The sequence below is a fragment of the Lepidochelys kempii genome, chromosome 15 (genome assembly GCF_965140285.1).
Source record: "Lepidochelys kempii isolate rLepKem1 chromosome 15, rLepKem1.hap1, whole genome shotgun sequence".
Classification (NCBI taxonomy): Eukaryota; Metazoa; Chordata; order Testudines; family Cheloniidae; genus Lepidochelys; species Lepidochelys kempii.
In genome coordinates, this window is record NC_136394.1 from 26,092,613 (window position 1) to 26,117,413 (window position 24,801).

A 24,801-nucleotide genomic window follows, 5' to 3' on the forward strand; every position below is an offset into this window, starting at 1 on the left:
AGAGCGTAGATTCCAAAGGAAGTGATAATAATGGCTGCATTTTGCAGTTTGAAGAATTTATGTGAATATGAAACTTCTAAAGTTGTCCGTTTTCAGAGCGTTTCCTATGGGAGTTTGAAATGGACCTTCCATATGATTGTCTTCCTGTATGTTTGGTAAGTTAAAAGTAACTAGATGAGCAAATGTGTTTCTTATGTGGGTGATTGTCTGAATGTTTAGGACTCAGCCTTCAACAAGTACAGAGAACTTTTTCACTCTGTACTAGAGGACCAACATAAATCAGTTGTTTAGTTGCTTTTTAAAGGCAGAACAGTATTGTGTGGTAACAGGAAGGATCCTATAGAGTGGCTGTTTAGAACAGGGAGTTGGCTGCTGGAGGTGTGGTCCTGCATATTCTTCTCTCATCCTCCTAATAAAAAGTGCCTGAATGTAGTTTCTTTTCCAACAGGGCTGTCTGGTTTCATTTACACAGTCAGTAGACTTACCTCAGATTTACACTGATGTAACTGAAATCAGAACCTGGCCTTGAGAGTCCAGGGGTAGATCTGCCATTCAAGTTACCCAAGGGGTCACCCAGGGCATCAATTCTTAGAAACAGGGTTTTATGACTATTAAGTGCATAGGTCTGGGACCATAAAGGGCAGATGTTTTCCTGTTTGCCTCAAAACTGGGGCTGCTTTCAGCAATAATATTTGCTGACCAATGTCTTTAGTTATTAATAAAATATGGTTAATTATTACGGATGGGTGCTTTTACACATTGAGCAGCTGATACCAATTGCACTGGCAATAAACTTGTAAGAAGTGCTATTGTCTAATTAAGGCACCATTTCCAAATTGTTGCTGAGATCTGCTGAAGCAGCATGACTGTCCCAAATCACTCTTCTCAAGAGAGGAAAGACTGACTGTAGAAAACACCTCAGAGGCAGAAAAAATAGTAAATTAGGAGTGATTTTAAAACTGACAATTGATTTAGTCAGTTGCTTCACAGTTACACATTCTAGACACAGTTTTTCACCCCTGAAATTTTTATTTGTTAACTGAAATAGTGCTGACTCAGTCAACTAAATCACAGACTTGTCTGTGAAAGGAAACCCTTTTTAGATGCCATTATTTAATGTGGACAGTGTCTTCTGAACTTACACAAAAGTTTTGGAAGGGGGGGAGTGAGAAAACCTGGATTTGTGCTGGAAATGGCCCAACTTGATTATCATACACATTGTAAGGAGAGTGATCACTTTAGATAAGCTATTACCAGCAGGAGAGTGGGGTGGGAGGAGGTATTGTTTCATGGTCTCTGTGTATATAATGTCTTCTGCAGTTTCCACAGTATGCATCCGATGAAGTGAGCTGTAGCTCACGAAAGCTTATGCTCAAATAAATTGGTTAGTCTCTAAGGTGCCACAAGTACTCCTTTTCTTTTTACAAAAGTTTTAGAAATGGTCAGTTTCATGAGTTTGACCCATCACGTTTGCACACCTCATGCTGCAGAAGCAATGGATGCTAGTGACTCTTAAAAGGTCACTGTCAACTTTTAAAAAACAATTGTAAACAAATATATTTCCTTCCTTATGTTGTTGGTAATGCATTAGATTATTAACAGAGGGAAAATGTTCAGGCCTACGTTTTCCAAAACGGTTAGTGATTTTGGGCATTTAACCTGAAACTCCTGAAAGGGCTTGATTTTCAAAGGGCAGAGGGCTCAGCACTTTCTAGAAGTCAGGTCCCTTTAATATTCTTTATTTAGGGACCCAAAATGGAGACATCCAAAAGCCTTAATAACTTTTTAAAAAAAGAAAAGGAGTACTTGTGGCACCTTAGAGACTAACCAATTTATTTGAGCATGAGCTTTCGTGAGCTACAGCTCACTTCATCAGATCTGATGAAGTGAGCTGTAGCTCACGAAAGCTCATGCTCAAATAAATTGGTTAGTCTCTAAGGTGCCACAAGTACTCCTTTTCTTTTTGCGAATACAGACTAACACGGCTGTTCCTCTGAATAACTTTTTAAACTCTCGTTCTAGAATCCAGTTTAGGAGGCAGTATTTATGCCCTTTTTTTACTTTTTGCATTTCTCTCATTTTGGACAGTGAAAATGCATCAAGAGTAAAATTTTGAAAAGCGCCTAAATGACTTAGGAGTCTGTCTCATTGAAAGTCAGTGGAACTTAGACTCCAAAGTCACTTAGGCATTTTTGAAAATGTTACCCCAAGACAATAACTAGGGACACTTTCAGGTACTTGGTGCTGCAGTGTTTTGGTGCCGAGGCTGCAGTGGTGGGGTGAGTGGCTATTTATTTATTTCCAAACAACGATTTAACTGGAATAGGATAGCATTTATATTGGCCTTAGGTTTTATAAAAACTTGTTTTTACAGAATGCAAATATTAGGCTAAGTTTAGGTTGGTGGTGACCTTTTAAAAATAACAGTAGTGTATGGAAAGCCCGATTTTATTTTAAAGAGAAGCCTTTCAGATTGACCTCTTAGCACATGAAGATGACATTAAGCAATCTGAAGAGACTTATGAGCTGCGATTGGTACTGCTTTTAATGGGTCCCTTGTCATGTGGCCTTTGCACGAGATGAAATGCAAAGGGAGCTGTTTCAAGCCCCCTTGAAATTAGTGGGGAACTTTGCCATTGATTTCAGTGGGGCCAGGATTTCACCCTAATAGTACACAACTACACTATACAATGTCCCTTACATACATCAGTGCAATCCCATCAGGGTCAATGGGATTGCAATAGTATCACTGAGGCAATTGGCCTGAAAAATGCATTCAACGCATGACAAGATTCCAAATTTCTTGAAAAAATTTAATATGGCTTTTAATTTACAGTACACTTTTTCAAATAATCATGCCAAGAAATGACTGTCATTTCAACCCATTTCAGTGGGTTCATTTGTGCTTTCCATTTTGTTTGGTTAGTTATGTGCTTGTCACCGACAAACGGTATCAGAAAAAGGACTCTGTGATCAGCTCAGTTCACACTAAAGTGAAAGGAGTAGTTCAGACTGACTCAAGAATCTGGGACACAGCCGAATACACTATTCCCATGCAGGTGAGTCTCCGTTTAAGGTCAGGACAGCATCTGACTTCCATTGATACATGCCGTTGCTTTCCTGGCATGCGTCTTTGTCCTGCTGCTCAGTGATTTTAACATATCAACAAGAGAGGCAGTTGTATTTGTGAGCGTGAATTAAGAAGGCTGTAAATTGGGAGCAGTAACTTTTAAGCATGGGAAAAAATTTAAAAATGTCTTTTTATGGGATTTTTAAGAAACTTGATGTTTCTACAAGAAGTAATTTTTATTTTAGTAACAGAAAATGTAGGAAGAAATTCAGTCCTGGTGTAATTCCACTGAAGTTAATAGAATTATTCCTGATTTACACTAGCATCACTGAGATCCAAATATGGATCCTCCACCAGTTTTACAGTGGAAGAACTTTATTGAGTTCAATGGAGTTACTCCTGATTTACGCTGGTGTGAGTGAGATTAGAACCAGGCCCATTTGTCTTTAGTGGTGTCCCTGTGGATTAACACAGGGGTGACTGAGATGAGAATGTGGCACATAGTATTTTATTGAGACTTACTGTTTTCTTTTCTCTCTGTATAGGGAATAGACTCTTTTTTTGTGATAACCAACATAATCATGACAGAAAACCAGTTTCAAAGTGTTTGCCCTGAGGTAACTGCATTTTGTAAGTGATTTCCCACCTGCATAACATAGCATTCTTTGGCAGAAGTAATCCATAGCGGCCTCAAACATTAATAGTGGCTCATGATTATGGCAATTTTGCACAAGTGAACATTGCTTTGTCTTCCTCTGCTTCTTTATTTCATTCAGCAACATGCAAAAACTAGTCTAGTTATTCCTTTTTTTCCCCTCCGCCCTTTTGCTTTTCTCAGAGAATCAACTGGCATTGGTGTGATGTACCACACCAAAGACCCTGCAGCCAAACCTTCACCTGGGTCACACTCTCCCCATGCATTTGTTCTTCTTGTTCAACACATCTGGATTCACCCCTGGTATAAAGTGCAACTAGGAGGAACAGTGGGGTTAGAGAATTGTTGCCAGCTTCTCTGTAGTAATCTGCTGTGCTGTAATTCTAAGCTTGATCATGCTTGGGTCTTTTTCTTTTATTTCTGGTCAAAATTTGTAGCCAATTGCAGTTCTCCTATGCGTTCATTCATATAGTTATTAGAAGAGACCTGAGTTTGCAGAAATGAGTTGACTGTTATTGGCTACAGCGTATATGTGCTCTTAACAAATAAGGAACTAAACAATCCACTGTCAGACTGGCTTGCGCTCCATAGGCTAGGTGAGACTCAGTATTCACCAAATGGAAAAGGATACAAATGATAGGGAATGAAATGTTACTGCAAACCAAGGAAAGTTAAAAAACCAAAAGCTACCAGAGGCTCTTTATCTGATCTGTTCGGTTTTACAGTTTTGATGTATAAGACAAACACAGCAGTTAGTTAATAAATAAGGACCAAATTTGTGTGGATAGAGACCTGAGGCACAGAGACACAAAAATGCATGCAGATTTAATAACTTTCGTCACAACATAGAGACCACACTTGTTTTTGCAAATCAGGTATTTGCACATGCAACTGGGTATTTAAACAGGCAGTTGTGATCATTGGGTGTGAAACTGTGGGCACACAAATGCATGCATATTTTTGAATGTGCAAGCTGGCCTCAACTATTCAATTTAAAAAAAAAAAACAAGCATACATAACACACATATTAATCTACTCTTGATGAGTGTGAAACAGAGAAGTAAATTCCGTGCCACTGATAGACAAAACAATATCTTACAGTACATGTCCAAGCTTGTCAAAAGATTGTATTCTATTCTGTGCCTGTACTCTAAATCACTGGTGCCAAAGCATCAGAGTGATACCAGAGAACTGCAGAGAGAGAGAGAAATGATAAAAAACAGCCTATTTACTAATTGTGCATTGAGGGGGATTTGATGAGGAAAACTCAGCAAATCTGCTTATGCTCTGCAGGGCTATATGGAACAGGACCATGAATATTTTCTTTAATTCTTCTGTGGCTGCAACTTGAATCCCTCAGAAGCCTTTGGTTTATTCTGATACTCAGTTTTTAAAAATATTTGATGTGTAAAGTCATTAAATTGGTTAATCAAAATTCTCCCTTCATTGCCAATAGGATTCCAGCTGAGGAAGTGGCATGGGTGTAACCAGAACTGAATTTGATGTATTGTCCCAGAAACTCAGGGCACTAAGGAACATCTTCCTTGCATTTCCTATATCATTGGTGTGTTTTTTTTAAAATCACATTCACCGGACAAATAAATCCCTGGGCTAACTCCAGTGAAGACAAGAGATTACACTTGAGATGAATTTGTCCCATTCAGTCTTTGCTTGTACTGACCTTCTCAAAAACTGAGGTCACATTAAGCACCATGCTGAGTGAATGGTTACAGAAGAGGGCTGTACTTCCTCTGCTCTGCCTCTCGCTCTGTGATTTCATCTTACTGTTTGCCATTTCTGTGCAGAACATTTTACAATAGCAACAGAGAGGTAGATATTTATAATGATATTTTATATTTGTCTTTTTCAGTACCCCATTGCCAAAGCTGTCTGCTCTTCAGATGTGAGCTGTAAAAAAGGACACATGAACCCCCAGAGTAATGGTACATGGATTCCACATTCAGATTTTAAAACTCGTAGCAGGTGGTGAAATGCAACTGTCTTTTAGTTAATAATTATTAGATGGTTAAAGAAATTATGGGGTACCAGCCTTGAAGAATTTGCAACTGTAGAGCCAAATTCTGCTCTAAAATATACTGGTGCAACACCCACTGGCAATTGTGTATGCAGATCTATCTGACTAGGGAGATGAACTACCAAGCACAGTGGGTGGTGAGGAGGGAGGCATAAAGACAAGAGTGGGAGACGGAAACAAAAGGAGCAGCAAGGAGAATGACATGAAATTTGTATTCACTCACCTGGATTTTTTCCACCCTGTGGAGAATTTTAACAAAAAGTGGGACTGGGCAGGGGCAGTGGCAGAGAGGGTGGATGTAGGAGGGGGGATGCAAATCGGATACCACAGCACACATACAGCCCACTCCTGCAGTGCTTTCTACAGGTGTAATTCACATTGCAGGCAGGGACAGTTCTGCATGTAGAGTGACTGCAAGATCAAGCCCTATGTAAAGGCTATGTTGTCTTTGATACCCTTGGAAAGATTAATTAGTTCTAAAAATTTATTAGATATCTGTGTCCTACCTTCTAGGATACTGACAGCCAATAGGAGTTGTTTCAGATGGTGTAATAGTCTGTGTTTCATTGGCTGAATGGTCATTCAGTATCCTGCTGACAGTGTTGGGGGGTGAAGTTCTGCACTTAGCAGAACATTCTTGCTTTAATTTGCTCATATTGTTTAATTAAGCCCTAAGAACTCTTGAATATTGTTACTCCGGCACAACTATGGAGAAAATCCTTCACCCACATCTAATGTGCAGTATTGACAGGGGCAGCGGGAGGAGTTAAGCACTATGCATGTGTAGTGGAAGCATGGATCTGATAACCCCTCCTACAGTTAGTTCAGCTCACAAAGAACTGCGAAAATCAAAACCTTGACTCTGATTTTAAAGTCTCTGTCCTACCTGTGTGTAGAGATCCACCAGTACTTTGAGACTGTGTTATCCAAAGGACTGAGTCAAACTGTGTGTGTGAGAGAACTCAGTAATAGCTAACTCTTCTGTTCAGGAATTCAGACAGGAAGATGTGTGAACTATAATGCAACAATTAAAACCTGTGAAGTCTCTGCCTGGTGCCCTGTGGAATCAATGAAAGGTGCCCCAGTGTAAGTAAAAGTGTTCACATTTTTATGTAATCAATAAAGGCCGGATCCTGCAAGACAATAGGATCTGAGGGTGCTCAGCACCTGGCAGAGGGCCCTTGGTACCTTTGTTTGTAAAACATTTGTTTCCAACCCAACTTTTATTATTATTAACTCTGATTTTTATAAATTAAGTACCATCAATTTGCTTGTAGCGGCTTCTCTTTCTCTCTGATCTTGTGGTGAAGTAATAAATCCAAGCTTGTGACATCACAGTCTGTTGCCATGTGAACAATTCTAGATGTCACAAATTTGTCATGGATTCACTACAGGCATTTTGATAATTAATGAGGATGACAAGGAAAAATGTGGCAAACCTGATAAGTCTCATGGGAAACATTTGCTAATTCTGACTGTGGATCAGTCCAAGGGAAGTGGTGAAAGGCCTAGTGCTGGTAACATGTAAAATTGGACTGAACTAAGCTCTATAAAATATACTGGAGTAGACTATAAGACCTAGTAGCTCTCTTCCACATCTAATTTGTATGATCCCATGATTGTAAAGTGTTCTGTGATGTAAGGGTTCCACTTTAACATGTAGTTACTCATTTGTATCAGGCAAAAAAATGCAAATATGGTTATAATAAAACATTTGATTTCATTCACATGTGCAATGCAAAAGTATTCTCCACTTGAAGCCCCAGGATATAACATTGCTTCTACCAAATCCTGATATGTAGCAGCTTTTGAACTACGTGCACAAGAAACTGGGTCTCTTGTACTAAACCAGACCTTGCTGCTTAGAAAAGACATACAGGGCAAATTCTCCGCTAGAGTAAATTGGTGCAGCTCCTTTGACTTAAATGGAGCCGTGCCATTTTACACCAGCAGTGTATTTAGACCATGATATGGTTTTGCTTTCTTCTCCCCTCACTACCACTGCATGTGGTTTGCTAGGCTTACCCACAGAGAATAGGGTAGTGTTTAATAGGCCACCTGCTAAACTGATATGTCCACACCACAAAACCCAGCAGTCTAATTAATATTGATTTGCCCTCTTGTTGGCAGTTCCAACAGAGATACCAAGGACTAAATAGGCCAGGGAAACTAAACTCTCCTCATATCCCAAGGTGTAGGCCCTCGAGGTTGCGAGGCAGGCATAGGGGAAGCTGCCAGTGCTGTCTTTGCTCCATTGATAGAGGACCCCATGATTGGCTTAACTCTTCTTTCCTTCATGTCAGTGGTAAAAGTCTTACTGGGGGCTGAGACCTGAGCCCTTTTGAAAATCCCACTTTAGGGCTCCAACCCCGCATGCTGCTGAGTACTCTCAATTCCTATTGGCTTCAATGGAATTCAAGGCTGGTTAACACCTTGCAAGGTCGAGTCCTAAATTCACATAAAAAAATCAAGAGAATGGGAGTTCTCCCACTTTTGTGACGTTCATGCAGGGCAGCTTAATGAACACCCATGTTGTTAAAACTCTTGGTTTTGTTTCAGTGTAACTTCAGTGAATATTAAATATTTTCAAACATCGCACTGCGCAAGCTGGTAGCTGCACGCAGCAGGAAAGAGATTTGGCCTATATTTACATTGCATAATTGGCAGAGTGCCCATATTGTTGTCCAATTTTCCTCTAATGTATCAGTGATTGGTTTTGGTCTCCTGGCAGTGACAAATGAACCAATAAATGCTTCCAGGATGGCAAATCACATGTATGAGAATTCTTCACAAAATCCACTGGCAAGAGTTCATGGCAGTCACTAAATGGGTAATATGAGTGTTTCTCTGCAACTTGAATGAATAACTGAAACAACCTGTATGGAAGTCTGTAGCCTGGTGCCTTCAAATTTTGACTTCTGGCAGAGCAATGTTGGTTCTCAGCTATACCCACAGTTGGCTTTTCTGTGCAAGTTCTGTGCATTATAAAGAGCACTTCCCTTTCCTTCCCTTTTGGGATGGTTGAAACTGAACAAAACTATAACTTTTTGCAAGAAGGTTCCCTTTCTTTTGTTTTGACTGGTCTCCAGCTCCATGCAATGCCAGGCAAAGTGACCAGGATAAACTTACTTAAGGACAAATGTTTACAGCACCTTCATAGAAGAGATCTGGAAAGATTCCCAGGTGTCTGTCCTGAATGCATAAGCAGTTTAAAACTTTTTGATTAATCTATTTTTAGTGTTTTAAAGTTCAACATACATTATTCATTTCTTGATCATTATAAACTGAAGACTGATTAGAAATTCTAATTGTTCAGATGATGTCCCAAAATGTTTAAGTTTCAGTTGCAGCCAACACCTGCTTTTTCAATTTGCTTAGGAGACAGGCTGAAAAGTCTGTAATTGACACTATGTGTCAGCTAGGTAGAGTATTTCCTGTCCTTGCAGGTCTTTGGCTCAGAGACTCTGCTGCTAATACAATGATGTACTAAGAAGAACGCTCCGAAGTACTGTTCTTTGGATGGGTTGCTGCTTCAGGGACCATTTGTGTCCACCTTTGGGGACTTTCTAGGTGAAAATCAAAGCGTTCCTGGCTCATTTTGAAAAGAGAACGGGAGAAGCCAGTATCTTGGCTGACATCCTCTTGCAAAAAGTTATTTTTCAAAGCTAATTTTGTGCTGGTGCCAGGTTGACAATGCTGGAAGTTGAATTCCTCTATTTTTCCACCAAACAGGGATGGCCTGTGTAGTAGCAGAGCAAGCTTCCTTCACATGGTCCAGCTGATGTGACTTGAACTTTGACCTGGAGGGACCACCTCCATGGAGGAGAGTGTAGTTCAACATCTCATTTTTATAATCTGTGCCAACTGTGGTTTAAGTGTCTGTGACAAAGCCATCTGTCTACTGGGAACTGCAATGAACACACCAACTAATTTCACATAAGCCACAGCGATCACATGATAACATCAGTCGCTACTGATCAATGCCCAGATTTCAAATTAGCAGTCCCCTATTATTATTTATTTGTATTACAATAGCATCTGGGGACCCCAGTCAGAATCAGGCCCCATTATGTAGCTACTATACAAACAAGTGTAAAAGACAGTCCCCACCCCCAGAGAACTGACAGTTTAAGTTTATAAGTAAAACCAAGAAAACTGTGTATTCTATTCTCAACCCCCTGAGCCATCTAACTCGTTATTCTCAGTATCATGTTCTCCTACTGACAATTTCCCAGGTAATAGCAAAATAGTGTACCATTAATTGATGTATTTAACTAAAGGAAGATAGTTGGTTTAATAGCTTTCATTGTACTTGATATGTTCCTCTTTTAGGCCTGCCATTCTGAAGAGTGCTGAAAACTTCACAGTGCTAATAAAGAACAATATCCACTTCCCAAAATTTAATCACACTGCGTAAGTGCAAACATTCATCCATCTCCTCTTAAATGGCGGTTCTATTCCAAAAATGAATGTGTAAATAAAACACCTTCAGTCTGCACTTCTCTGTGTATTTAGGGCTGTATCTGCTATGCTGAGTGACAAAAATCAGGTCTGATTGCTCTTTGTTCTTCTTAACCTTGCATGACCAAATACAGCTATAGGACAGTGAGATGGACTCTATTCCTTCTCATGCATTAGTAACAAAATGACTAAGTTGTAATTGGCTACACCAGGGTAAAACCACTGAAGGCATAGGATAACATAAGTGTCACTGAGGGCATAATTTGAAGGGAATTGGGTTGCACGGGTGTCACTGAGGGAATAATTTGATCTGCAAAGCCTTTGTTACTGGTGGTGATGCTCGAGAACTAAAGGACCCAGCTTGATTCTTAGACCCCATGTGGAATTTGCAGAGCTGGTAGTTACAAAGTCCCCCCCATATTCTACTAATAAACTGAGCACATTTGATCATAGGCTCTGACTTCTAATGGCACTAGTGGGTGCTCGACCCCTCTCTGCTCCCGGCCCCACCCCAACTCCACCCCTGTCCCACCCATTCCAATCCCTTCCCCAAAGTCCCTGCTCCAACTCCGCCCCCTCCCTGCCCCTATTCCGACTCCTTCCCCAAATCCCCACCCTGGCCCCATCTCTTCCCTGCCTCTTCCCCTGAGCGTGCCACATTCCCGCTCCTCCCCCTTCCCTCCCGGAGCTTGCTACAGCTGTTTGGCGGTGGCAAGCGCTGGGAGGTAGGTGGAGGAGCGGGAACGTGGCACGCTCAGGGGAGGAGGTGGAGGAGGAGGTGAGGCGGGGGGGAGCTTGGCTGTCGATGGGTGCAGAGCACCTGCTAATTTTTCCCTGTGGGTGCTCCAGCCCCGGAGCACCCATGGAGTTGGCACCTATGCATTTGATACAGGTTTGGGAAGGAGCAATGAGCAGGGAGCCCCTCAATGGCATTTGTAGATGCTTTTTCAGGGAAGAGCTCACATGTATGTTTTCAAATAATTTGTGGTTCTTTGCAGAAGAAACTTTTTACCAAAATTGAATATTTCATGCACATTCAACAAGATAACTGCACCAGGCTGCCCAATTTTCCAGCTGGGAGATATTCTCCAAGCAACAGGAGAAAATTTTTCAGAGATGGCAATTCAGGTCTGTGGCATGACTCCTGTCTTCCATTCAGAACACCTCCATGGTATTTCTCTTTCATTTTCATTGTTAAATGTTGCAAACAATGGAATTGTTCCAGTTTTAAGGGCTGATCCTGGGGGGTGCTGGGCATCCTCAACTCTGCAGGATTTCATGAGAATTGAAGGTGCCCATATTGATTTAATACACATTGGATTTTGTTGTCAGTAATTAAACAGTCTTCTCAGGCCAGTCAACATGGACTCTTCCTCTCCTCAGGATTCTGTTAAAGGGCACCTTGAGCCATGTATTCAGGGGAAAGATTCCCCACCATCTTCCCAAAAGCTAGGCTGGCACAAGAATTCCTCTGACGACCTAACTCTGTCTACGCTGGGGATTAGGTTGGGTTAATGACGTCTCTCACCGGTATGGATTTTTCACACCCCTGAGAGAGGTAGCTATGGTGACGGAACTTTTCAGTGTAGACGAGCTCTGAGGGTATGTCTTCGCTGCCATGAGAGGCGTGACTGCAGTGAAGTCCTGGCAGCACAGGGTTAGCTACTCAAGCACATACCCAGGCTCTCATTGTGTAGCCTGGGGCTGCTGCAGCTTCGCTGTTGTGGTTAGTCAAACTAGCTAGATCAAAGTTAGCTCGGGTGTATCTACCGTTCCACCTCTCATGGCAGTGTAGATGTACTAAGGCCATGTTGACACTACAAACTTTTGCTGCTGCAAGTTATGTCGGGGCAGTTAGCATGTGCGCATGCAAAAAACATTCTGTGCAAGTTAAAAGCAAGTAAATAAATTAATGGAACAGAAGTTAAGAGGAAGGAGCGTTCATGTCTGTTTTTGCTAAACATATAGCTACCATGCCTCTCACAGGTTAGTATACATGAAGCTGTGGTGGGCCTTACATTCCCCTGGTGTGGAGTGGTAGGGGTGATGCCATGTGGAATGTTGATGGGGGTCTAGGGAGCTGCTGTAATTGAGTTCCCCACGCACTGCAAAGGGAAGCGAGCCTGCAGTTGTTGACACTGTAGGTCCACAAGAGTCTGCAGCATCCATGTTTGCTACTGGAGAAGCCCCATTATTTCCTGGTGCACCTTCCTCTCCTTTTCCTGCTGGGACTTCTTGTCCTTTCTCCAGTCCACTCTTTCCTTCTCCATATAGTCAGCACCCTGCAGGCGCTCTGCTAGTGGTCTGATGCAGCTCTGGCTTTCCCCATCTTCTTCTTTCTCCTCCTTATCTGGCTCAGGCACTCCACAGGTGTGGAGGGGGAACCCCTCAAGGCCACTACAGCAGCAGCTAGAGATAAAACACCCAGAGGTAGCATTGTTAATATCGTCACAACAGCAAGTGAAAGTTCAGGTTCAGAACTCCTTTCCCTTGCTCTCCTAAAGCTTTAAACAAGACACACTAAACACTTCACTTCTGCTTTGGAGTGTTTGTGCATGGCTCCACTCACAGCACCAGCCAGGGTGAGTGTGGCCCGCCAGGGGGAGGGGGAGGGAAGTATTCGGTTGTATGAAACTAGGAGTATAGTGCAGTAGAGAGAATGCTAGCCCCGTTTTCACAGGCAGTGGTGATTTTAGCTGATATCTGTTGCCTGGGGTTAATAAAGGTACAGAGACCACTGCTGCTGCTGGTGTCCCAAAATTGCCAGGGCCCGTGTGCTGTTAGTTTCTTTATTGCAATGGTGCCTGCTGAAGTTATGGCCGACTGGTGTGGGAAACCATCCTACCGGGGGGCAAGAAATAAGGCTGCCGTCCCTTATTTGTATTTCCTCACCCTACTATAGGAGAAGGACACCCCAACTTTAGTAGGGTGAGGAAATACAAATAAGGAAGAGGGGAGAAACCCCTACAGGATATGCATTAGACATAGTGGTGTCAGTGTAACAATACAATAAAAGTTGTATTCCAGCCTGTGGGCAGTAGGAGAGAAAGATGTCGCCCCGGGAGGTGCCAGAATGATGGCCACTGGTGACGATGGGGAAGGTGGTGGCGATGAGGATGATAATGGCTAACATTTCAGGTTGTTCTGCAAGGGATGGTGTGACTATATGGATTTTCAGGTGTACATTCTGTATTATCTCTCTCTACCTGACTGAGCTGGAGCATCAGTGACTTAGCTAAATGTATTAATAAATTATTGTAAATATAGAACAGTTCCTATAATGTGAGTGTTGCAACTGTGCACATCAGGGCTCCCAGCTAACCAGTAATTTTAATAACACTAGGCCTGATTCTGGGACAAGAACCTGTCGATCCTCAAAGTGATAACTGGGAATTCTTAAGTAATCAATATAATTAATATAGTATCTATAGATCAGGCTACAATTGTCACTAGAGTGGTCAGTGTCTGACTTTTTGGGACAGCTGCTGGAGGACTGCTAGGGTCAGCTGACATAATTGACACAGTTCTACACCTGTGCTGCATTGACCTCAGGACACCTACCATGGCTCAACGCCACTCTGGGAAGTGGTGATACTGCGTTGCCATAACAGGGCACTTACATCTGTGAGAGACAAATTTAAGTGTAGACATGTGCGCAACTCGGTCAATGCAAGGTACCTTACGTCGACCTAACTTTGGAGCGTAGACAAGGTTTCTGCCTCACAGTGCCTCTGTAAGATTGATAATTACAGGTGGGTGAAATGGAGATACATAAATATGAAGTGATTTTCTCAGAGCCAGAAACCGAACCCAGTTCTGCTGAGGTCCGGGTCCGCAGTACCATCGAAGCTGCAACATTCAGCTCTGGATCCCAGGTCCCCTGCAAAATTAATGGGAGTTTGCGTTTGGGATTTTAGTTTGAGCCCATCTTTGCCATTTCATTAAATTAAACTAATCAGAAAGTGGCAATGAAATTGGAATTTTTGTTGGTAGGATGAGAAATTGGCCAAAAACCAAGAGATACTTTCAGAATCTGAATGAATTCTAGCTTGTAGCTAGTTTGATCTGTGCAGTTCATTAAGTCACTGTAGAAGGAAGTCTTTGCTGGAGATAGAAATGTACCGTAAGTACAAGTGTATTATAGGTGTGATCCTGCCATTGGACCACATTCAAATCTCCTCTGATTTCAGGGGGAGTTTGGTGCACAGAGCAATTTCAGAACCAGGCCTGGTACAGTCTTTTTTCTTTTTCATGCTCCTGAATGCATTTAAAGTGTGTTTTCCCTTTCTGTGTCAAGGGCGGAATCATGGGCATTGAGATCAACTGGGACTGTAACCTGGACAAATGGTTCCACCGCTGCAGTCCACAATACAGTTTTCGTCGCCTTGATGACAAAACGACGACTGAATACCCTGGATACAACTTCAGGTAAAAGGTATTTTAAAAATCATACATCGCAAAGCAGTGTATTATCTGTATTGCTTGAGTGATAGGGATGTGCAGGTGGAATCAGGTAGGTGGAAACCAAGGGGTTTGTAGCTAGAGTGCTGGAGCCCTGGCTGTTGTTCTTGACTATGCCACATATTTCTGCTGTAATCTTTCTTTTGTATAATAGCCACTGTTGTACTTATGAACCTAACTTGCATGCACAGTTACTACAGTTGCCTGTGCATTATCAGTCAGACTCGTCACGTACACAAACAACCACTCATGCATGCAGCTGGTCATTTGTGCTTGCGTTTACCAAGGCTACGTGCACAGGTCTCGTGAATGTACGTGCAAATTAAGATCCGAATCCTGCAAACTCTTCCATGCAGATGGATCTTCGCTCCTGCATGGAGCTCCATTGCGTGAGGCTATGTATAGCACAGGAGTCTGCCTGCCTGAAACAGCTCATATGATTGGGGACCTAGCTGTGCACACATGTTCTGAGCCTGACCCCTAAAATCCCTTCTCTTTCCCCTGGGTCGTAGTCTTCCTTTATTTGACTTGTGTGTGATTTTTATTACGTTATGGGTTTGAATGGAATTACCATAGTGCTTAGGAGCCCCAGCCATGGGCCAGCACCCCATTGTGCTGGGCGCTGTACGAACACAGAACAAAAAGAGCTTACGATCTAAGACAAAAGGCAACAAGTAGATACTGACAGACAGACAGACGGCGGACCACAAGGAAATAATGAGACAGTGTGGATCAGCATGGTGGGCAAGTGGTTTCAGTGTGATGGAATGCTAAAAGTGTCTTATAAAATTCAATCACTAGATGGTACAGTGTGTAACATACTGTACTTGAGCAGGTAACAGCTATACCTGGCCGTGCATTAAAATATCTTAAAGAGAATACATCTTGTGTATCGCTCTCCATAATGGGCCCTCTGTGCCAGTCCAGATGTAGTACAGAACCCTAGTAGCAGCTTTCCAAATTACCGTGTGCAAGGAAGACGTGACATGACATGAGTAAATGACACCAACGCCCTAAGTGTTGTCAAGATTTTTGTAGACATAGCAGAAGGGTTTTGAAGGAGGACAGCAAGGTCGCTTTGTGAATGTTTAGGTTTGTTATAAAACAAATGGGCAGTGTCAGGGCACCTAGGCAGGAGGGCACATTGTAAAGAACATTATTTGAATATATAAAAACATAGATCTGTAGCGAGATCCTTTTGCTACAGTTCAGCACAGTTAGCTCTGCTCAAGGGAAGCCCAGCCCTGGCATTGTGGAAGTGTGGCCAGTCAGGGCTTAAGAACCATAGAATGGCACGCCTGTTTGGGGAAGTCTGCGCATTGCCAGCTCACGCCATGACTGGCTAGCGCTACTGCTGTTCATCAGTGGCTTCGATGAGCATGGAAAATCCCGCACCCAACCCCTGCTACTTTCTCAAAGAATAAAAGCAAAGGAAGAAGAGTGTTTGTGTGCAGCAGTTTAACATCAACGATGAGTAATTTAAAATAACAAAACAGGGCAGTGAAGATTAATGGGCAGTGAGTCGTTGGATTGGTTAGATCCTAATAGAAAATTGGCCTGACAAGTCTGACAAGGCTAATTAAAACAAGAAGAAAAAGAAACCCTGCACAAAATCCACTTCTTTTTGGAGCATGCTGTTTTTCCAAGCACATTTACAGTTTTGAAGGAAAAAGCTCCATTGTTCTTCTGAGAATAACTCAGCCCGGGATTAATTTTTTCCTGGTGATGGGGCTAAATTCTGCTCTCAATTACACTGGTGTAAATCAGGAGTAATTCCACTGACTCCACTGGAACTCCTCCAGATTTTGTACTGGCGTAACAAGGGAGACCAGAGTCTGCCCCACAGACACTCTTTTCCTGTGCACATTTCAGGAGAGTTTTTTCTGTAAAGATCCTGAAAAACTATTGCTCATGTGAGTAAGATTTACTGATAAAGTGTAGCTGCATTGACTTCAGTATAACTACTTGGGTGAGTAAGAGTTGCAGGATTGGGCCCTGCCCTCAACTGATTGTGACTGAATCAAACTAATTTTATATGTGGAAGAATGTCACATGGCAATGTGCAAAATAAAGGGTATTAAATATCTCGTGCATTCTTGGGTAGGTCTGGGGAGCAATAGGTCCTTGTAGGATGTCCAGGGAGCCTTTGTCACAGGAGAGTGAAGCTACATAAGGGTTATCCTAGAGGGAATACATTTCAGGGACCTTTTTATCATCTGAGTGAGCATAAAGTTCTGGAAGTCAAGTTATTGTCCAAGGCCCGAACCATGCAAACTGTTCTGTGTGGGTGAACATCAGTGCCTGCGTGCAGCTCTGTTGACTTCAGCTGAGTTTCAAAGGGAGTTTTGCCATAGACTTAAATGGCATCAGGATTAGGCTACAAATGTGAGGTGCAAATCTGAGGTGCAATGGGCCACTGCCCAGCTGGTCATCAATGATGCTCTTAATATATCAAATCAGAGCACTAAGCTGTTGCAAAGGAGAAAGTTTCTGTGACATCCTAAGTAAACGTAAAGTGACTTCTCTTTTTGGGGATAGAAAACCTGTGTGTGGGGAATACTATCTGATCCTGAATACGTAGGTAAAACCTGAAAATAGAACGTCACAGAGCTGCAGGCATCAATGCAGGCTCAGCCAAGTGCTGGCCAGCAAAACATGCCTCAGCTGGAGATCACAGAAACATTGAAAGCAAGATAAAAGAGTGTTTCGTGTCTGTGCAGCGAGGAAAAGCAGAACCATTACATTGTGTACTGCTGAGTAACTCACTGCCTTAAGAACAGATCTCCGCAAAGGGGAAGTTAATGAACACAAGACATGCAATGCAGATTAAAAGCACTTCAGAGTTCTGCAGAACTGAGATGGGAGAGGGCTGTGCTGCAGCAGGTGGGAGTGAGTGAGAGCTGGCTGATGGCTGAGTTGCTGGTATCAGGCGATGACAGACACACTTGCTGCCCGCCTTGTACAGCTTTAGGAAACATTGTCTTTTTGGGTCCTACCCCAAATAGGAGCAGGTGCTCTCGACTCTCAGCAGGAAGTGGGCGGCACTCAGCACCTCTCAGAAAACTCTCAGTACCTTGCAGGAGTGGGCCCAGCAGTTGCAGGAAGTCCTGAGATTTCCCGAGAAACTGCTATGCTGGGTAAAATGCCCCTTGAAGTGTGGGGCTTGAATGCTCAGGAGTGTTGGGCCAAATCCACTGGTCCTGCCTCAGTTTTTGTTCAGGCCTTAAACGCATTCTGACAGCCATTTGCCTGACTAAGGATTGTGTAAAAACTGAGCCCAGGGGCCAGATGCCTCCCTCTGAGGGAAGACCCATGGGAGGGGCTAAGGGAGGAAATTTGCACAGGATTCCTCCCAAGAACAGACCACGGGGCCCACACATCGATTCCAGGGCATTAGCAGCAGGCCAGGGGCACCTGTGCAAAGACCCTTTGCCTCTGTGTCCACCTAGCAGCCCTGTGTCCCCTCACCCCAACTCTCTGGCACTGGGGGTGTACTAGAGCCATGCTGACAAGGCTTCCTGAGCCAGCAGCTGCCCTTGGGTCCTGCCTTTCAAGGGGGATCCCCCACATAAAGTGGGAAGCAGGAATGACAGGAAGATAATACAGGCTGGGTGGGGTTGTACTACTTCTCTCTCGGGAACTCTTCCTGCCACAGGTGGTTCTTCTTGCTTGGATCCACAGGGTCTAGGATGAAGGGGAAACAATGCTGCTCCACCATCCTGCTGTGTCCTTGGCAGCATAGTCACTGCAGTGCAGCATGAGCTACAGAGCAGAGTCTCCTGATTGGATACGTGCAAGGAATTGAGGGAAGCATACTGCAGAGTGCAGCGACTCCCTGGCTTTGGTGCCAAATCCAGCGAGAGCCCCACCTCAGCAGTGAACCCACAGAGGGGCTTCTATGAGATTGGGCACCAAACCATGGAGACAGCACCCCTGCCCCCCTCTTTTACCATCCGTTTTTGGGTTCCAGTGAGTTTGCCTCCTCTCAGGTAGTGGATGTGGAGGGAGAATATGGCCCATGGAGAGCAGCTCCAAACTGGATTGTCGGGTTGTTTTCAGTGGTTCTGGCAGACGTGGCTCTGGATATTGATGATGGGCAAGATGAACTGAAACCCGGGAAGGAGGGGAAACTGTGTTTCCCTTGATGCTTTCATGCCATCTGTGAGATGAGTAATTAGAGAGCAGAGAGCTGAGCTGATGGCCTGGCATCTGGGGCCATTTCCCATTGAACCCCACCTGCTTTTACCAGAGATTTTGGTTACTACCCAAGAGACTAACCACTAAATGAAATCGGCATCTGCAGTGACAGCGAGTCCTTGAATTACTTTCCACAGTGCTGACACCTGTTTACCCCACTAAAAAAATTACAGTTGGAATTACTAGGCTAAATGAATCCAAAGAGAACACACATTAGAAAATACTGAAGTAAACCTATCAAGAACAGGACAGTGCTTTCAGCCTGGAGCACTGACATGAGTGATACAAATGTTGGTACTGGAGTTAAGATGTTAATGTCATTGAACATTTCTCAGTAAGTCTCTCAGTTTGGGGTTTTTTTTAATGACTCTGCCTGATTTCCCAACTTTTCAGCATCAGGTGGGAGCGTTCCCTTAGTTCAAAGTTCACAGTGTCCCTGTTTGCTGATCCTTATGCTGGCGTTATCAGTGGAATTTCTCATGGTAATTGACTTTGGTGATGAGGAGAAGGAGTGTTGTGTAGTGGGTAGAATAAGGGGCCGGGTTTCAGGAGTTGTGGGGTCAATTTTCTCCCTTCTGCAACTGAGGTGGTGTGTGTGACCCTATCCCAGGCAGCTGCATGAGTTATAAAGCTGCCCTTTATCCCTGCAGCTAATACTCTCATTAGTTTTGAAACAGAGCAGCAGAGCTGAGCAGAAAGTGACTATAAAATCCAGTGGAAGAAAGGGACCCCAAGAGTAGGTGCAGACAACACGGTGGTAAAAGTACTGGTGCCTGGGAGACACTAGTGTTCCCACCATTGCCAGCAGCTAAAATCTTCCTGGGTTTTTCTTTCTGCTTTTCCTGTAGCTGACTGCCCCTCTAGAGCCTCTAAAAGTAACCCTTTGATTCAGGTTACATCCCTTCCTGGGCATTGCTCTGATTTTTCTAAGCTTCTGTGATGGGAGCTGGGGGAAATGCTGTTCATCAAAGTGACCCACAATCTGCGGCAGCTCTCATGGGTCCTGGGAGAGGAAGAGCTTTGACTTCGTAACTGAGGGTAGCATACTAAACGGGCAGAAATGGGAGGAGGCAGTAGAAACAAAACCCCATTTTATTCTCTAGCCCAGAGGCACTGAATTCCCCTGACATGCTGTATGGATCCTTGTTTGGTTTTGACAGATTCGCAAAGTACTACAAACAGCCCAGTGGGAAGGAGGAGCGGACGCTGATCAAAGCCTATGGGATACGATTCGACATCCTTGTCTTCGGCACAGTAAGTGCAACCCTGTTTTCTCATCACCGCTGCAAACCTGTCTGCTTCCAAACAGACATGAGAATTTCTTGCCCTTTGGCAAAAATAACTCCAGTGATAACAACAGTGTAGCCCTTATGGGAGGAAGCGCTGCCTAGTGATTACAGCATAGGACTGTGGCAGGGACCTGGGTACAATCTTGGTCCTGAGAGTGACTTTCTGTGTGACCTTGGACAAGTCTCTTCCCCTCTTTGTGACTCAGTTCCCCCGTCTGTAAAACGGAGGTCGTGCACGGTACCTATGGCAGGGCGGGGCTTGTGACACTTGCTGTTCGTAAAATGCACTGAGGTCGTTGGAGGGAAGGTGCTATAGAAGGGCATGGTATTATGGTTACGTACTGTCCCTGTTAGACAGTGTTTGACATCTACAAAGGACTACAGAAATGAAGGGCCTGATTTTGCCAGTGAGGCCCCAGGGGGAGGGGAGGATCCTGGGTACTTTGCAGGATGGAGTCCTATCAAATCAATCTTCAGACGAATGGCAGGACTTGGCCTTGCCATGCTGTGGGATCAGAGATCAAAGCTTGGTCCCTCATTCCTGGGCTGGTAGGTACCACTCATAGCTCCGAAGATGTGGGTGGAGGGGGATAATGCCCTGGGGCCCTTGTTAAGGTAGAATGATGTACCCAGAAGGGAGCACTGCTTCTTTCCTGCTGTCGAAGGCGGAGGGGAAGGACGCTCCTGCTGAAGGGGGAGAATAGGTGAAGTGGAAGCCTTTGTGTCATTGCTTAATGTTGTACAGATGAGGACTCCCTCTCTGTCTCTGGTTCCCCTTCCAGCTGGGAAGGGGACCTTGGGGAAAGTGACTGGCTCTGATTGAAAGAAGATAAGGGATCCTTCCAGCAAGAGATAGCAGGGCTAAAAGGGAACCCTTAGTTCCCAGCTGGATGTAGCAAAACTACCCTTTAATTTAAACACATTCCACCCGGTTAGGTGCTTTAAGTCCGATCATGTCAGAAGAAAGCTAGAAATCTTGCACATGACAGCAATTTGGCTGGGCCCGATCATGCAGCAATCCTTGCTGTTCTTCTGAAAACTGAAGGACATTATCTGAATTCTGACTTCAAATGACTGTCTTCTCCTTTGCCTAAGGCCAGACGGTTTAACATCTTTGAGCTGCTGGTGTACACCGGGTCTGTGCTGTCCTACTTTGGCTTGGTAAGAGATTTATTTCCTGTCCTGACAGAGCTGCTTCTGGAGACGCAGTCTCATTAAGAAAATGGAATCACTGCTCACTTTTGTTTTGCATGCAGGCTCAGTTCATTATTGATTTTCTTATTACTTCATACACTTATCCCTGCTGCAAAACATCAATCAAAGAATATTACTTCAGGAAGAAGTGCGAGTCTGCTCTGGGACCAAAATGGGTAAGGAATGCAATTAGCTGCTTAAGTAGTAGGAAAATCCAGTGTATTGGGCCCTTCATTGGGTCCTTCGTCAGCTCTCTGTGGATTTGTTCCCAATACACCGCTGCTCTGAGTTCTCCTGCCCCCAGTGCGCACCTTGCAGGCATGGGTTGCATGCTGGGGAGTGGTGTGAGTGCAGGAGCGGATCTTAGCATTGCAGGACTCCTTGCAGCTACACAGAAAAGTGACCAGTGGGTCCCTATAGTTACCTCCTCCCCCAGCCAGCCATTACTCAAAATCCTTCAGGCACAGGGCCTCTGGGAAACCCCACAGAGCTATGCTCTGCAGTGCGTAGAGGTTGTGGACCCAGGGCCTGAGCCCCCTGAATTCTGCTCCTCTGCACTTGTCTTCTACAGCCAGGACTTTTGACAGCTGCAGGGGGTGAGGCAGGTTTCACCCTTTAGAGAGCAGTGGAAAGATGCTGTAGAACAGTGGTTCTCAACCTGTTTACCAGCGTGGGCCACATATGCAGCTGTCTCTGTGTTATGTGGGCACATGCACACAATATATGCACTACCTGTATGGGCCTGAGGATGTCACATGGGCTGCAGCTGTGTAATGATTGGGTCGCGGGTTGAAAACCACTGCTGTAGAGAGAGGGTTGTCTCTAATTAGAGCATTCCTCAGAGCTTCTCTCCCCTGTAACGGTTAAGGGTATTTGCATGAAAATAGTTTTGTTTCTCTCAAGTCCATCAGCTCCAGTCCACATTCAGCTCCAGCGTCTCCTCTCTAGAAATTCATGCTGCACACATCACTGTGGCATCCTGAACAGCTGAGCTTCTAGGCTGGGATTTCAAAGGAGTCTAAGGGAGTGAGGTGCCCAAATCTGAGCTCAAAAGCTCCCTCTAAAGCTTTGTACAATCCAACTCCCACCAACAGCTCCTCTCTTCCTGCTCCCTGGGCTCCACCCCAGGCTAACACCTGACTGTTCCTTTTGTCTCCCTCACCTGGTCCTATGCCTGGCCTTCCTCCATGCTGCTCCCTATGCCAGGAACAGCCTCTCCCAATGAACATGTGCCTTCAGAGAGATTTTTATCTGAGTAAGGAATGCAGGAACTGGGCCTCGAGGACCCTAGTTATGGGTCAAATCAATACAGTGTAAATCCCGAGTATTCTAAATAAATACTCCAGCTGAGGATGTTAATATCTTTTATTGCACAGACCCTGATGTACGTGTCATATGTTGATGACCCACACATTATTCTGGTAGACAAACCGTTGAGGACGAGTCTGCAGAACGTTAAAGGCGAGATTGTTCAGGTAAGTTCAAGCTTTTACTGTTATGACTTTTTGTGGATTTATTTCCTGAGTGACTTGAGTTTTTTCTCCCTGAGTTTCTAGCTAGGTTTTGGAAGGGCCACACTTGTGATCCTGGGAAATGCCTGAAGCTGACTGTTCGGAACTCGAGACTGTTTTTTCTAGATTAAAACTAGAAGATCTCATTACTGCCCTGTGGGTGTCCTTAGGCCTGCATGAAACAACTTGGGGTACATCTACACTGCAATAACAAACCCGTAGCACAGAGTCTCAGAGCCTGGATCAATTGGCTCGGGGTTGTGGGGATAAAAATAGCAATGTCGACTTTCAGGCTCAGACTGGAGCTCAGGCTTCGAGACTCTCCCCCCTTGTGGGGTTTCAGAGCCTGGGCTCCAGTCTGAACATCTACACAGCAGGTTTTAGCCCCGCAGCCTGAGTCCTTTGAGCCTGAGTCAGCTGACCCGAACCAGCCCCGGCCATGCCACAGATCTTTGATTGCAGTGTTCAGATACCCTTGGTAGTTCTCAGTCCAGCTCCTGTTGGATGGGTGTTCCCATCACAAAAAGACAACCACTCTAATTGGCACTCATTAGGTCCCTTCTTGGCTGTCTCTGGGGACAAGCCAAGGACCATGAAATTGACTTACCCATGCAGTGCTAAAGGTACATAATACAAGGATTAAGGAACGTGGACAGGAAAGCATAGGGGAAGTTTCTATTGCAATTGCCTGTGGTGTGACCCCATGTCGATAAAGGACTCCTGTCACCCACTCTCTCTCTCTCATATCCTGGGACCGACACAGCTACAACTACACTACGTAGAATCCTGTCACTAACACAGTCGATCACTGGGTATAAACTTACAAAACAGATTTAAAAGAATATTCTGATCCTGACTCATACAGAGTGGGAATGAACCAACAGCTCCCTGGGTTTGTTCCGCATTAGAATTCAAAACCAGTAACCATTTGTTTTCCTGATCTGCCTCTTTACTGTTATATTATACTGTCCTGCTGCATTAAATGTGAAGCTTGAGCAGTTAGAATACAGAGGGATTCTCTAATGGCAGGTAAGTGCAGATGTAGACACAGAGTAAAGAAAATGCTACATTTTCTCATTTTCACTCTGACTCCTCTGATTATGTGTTTGGGAATTTTAGTTGCAGAAAGACACTGGGGCTTTTACTGACACGACCAAGCTCACAGCACACTATCCCATTCGGGTCCCTGCCTTAGCAAAAGCCCATGAGATGCAACCCCTTAAAAGCGAAGGACAAACTTCTCCATCCCATGACCGCCCGGCTTGGTGCTGCTGTGGGAAATGCTACCAAACAGAGTCTTTCCGGGAGCAGCTCTGCTGCCGAAGAAAAGAAGGGTCATGCATTACAACCTCGGCTTTGTTCGAGCAGCTCGTTCTTTCCAGATCGGCACTGGAGTTTATCCTGCTTTACAAAGAGCCCTTGTTGGACTTGAATACTGAGACCCTCAATAACCAGCTTCGTCACTGTGCTTACAGACAGTATATTCACTGGCGTTTTGGCTCTGCTGAGGTGGAGAGCTGTGCCCTGATACCAAGTTGCTGCAGGTGGAAGATCAGAGAAACTTATCCCAGTGAGGATGGCAAGTATACTGGTTTAGAGAGGAAGAATTAACCTTTATTAAGCCTCTATTATATAGCTCCAGAACCACAATTAAGCTTATTTCTCAGTTAAACCTCCTTAATTTCTCTTTGGAGACATTTTAAAAAGAAAAGCATGCGATTTCTCAGAATCCACTGCTGTATGACTAAAAGAAAAGGAGTACTTGTGGCATATCAAAGCTTACAGAGGGAGGTATAAGCAGTCAGTGGAGATGGTGTAAATTAAAGCTGGACTTCCTAGCTGTAAACCTAACACGAAGTGGGCTCCACAACATTGACCACTCAAAGAAAAGGAGTACTTGTGGCACCTTAGAGACTAACCAATTTATT

At 44.1% G+C, this 24,801-nt stretch overlaps 1 protein-coding gene across 1 annotated transcript; it reads left to right on the plus strand.

Moving 5' to 3' along the window:
- Positions 1-24,801, plus strand: P2RX7 (purinergic receptor P2X 7). Its single transcript, XM_073312579.2, has 13 exons — positions 1-155; positions 2,927-3,059; positions 3,616-3,687; positions 5,596-5,668; positions 6,750-6,846; positions 10,093-10,173; positions 11,220-11,349; positions 14,519-14,649; positions 20,040-20,133; positions 21,264-21,329; positions 21,425-21,538; positions 22,739-22,837; positions 23,993-24,801. Exons 1-13 carry the CDS (start codon positions 31-33, stop codon positions 24,482-24,484), a joined length of 1,707 nt encoding a protein of 568 aa, XP_073168680.2. The 5' UTR covers positions 1-30; the 3' UTR covers positions 24,485-24,801.

Bases quoted from the DNA above. Each gene is read 5' to 3' on its own strand.
- P2RX7 (XM_073312579.2), top strand. From the start codon at position 31: ATGGCTGCATTTTGCAGTTTGAAGAATTTATGTGAATATGAAACTTCT. The intron at 5,669-6,749 runs GTACATGGATTC...TCTTCTGTTCAG, and splicing joins CATGAACCCCCAGAGTAATG to GAATTCAGACAGGAAGATGT. The intron at 21,330-21,424 runs GTAAGAGATTTA...TTTTGCATGCAG, and splicing joins TGCTGTCCTACTTTGGCTTG to GCTCAGTTCATTATTGATTT.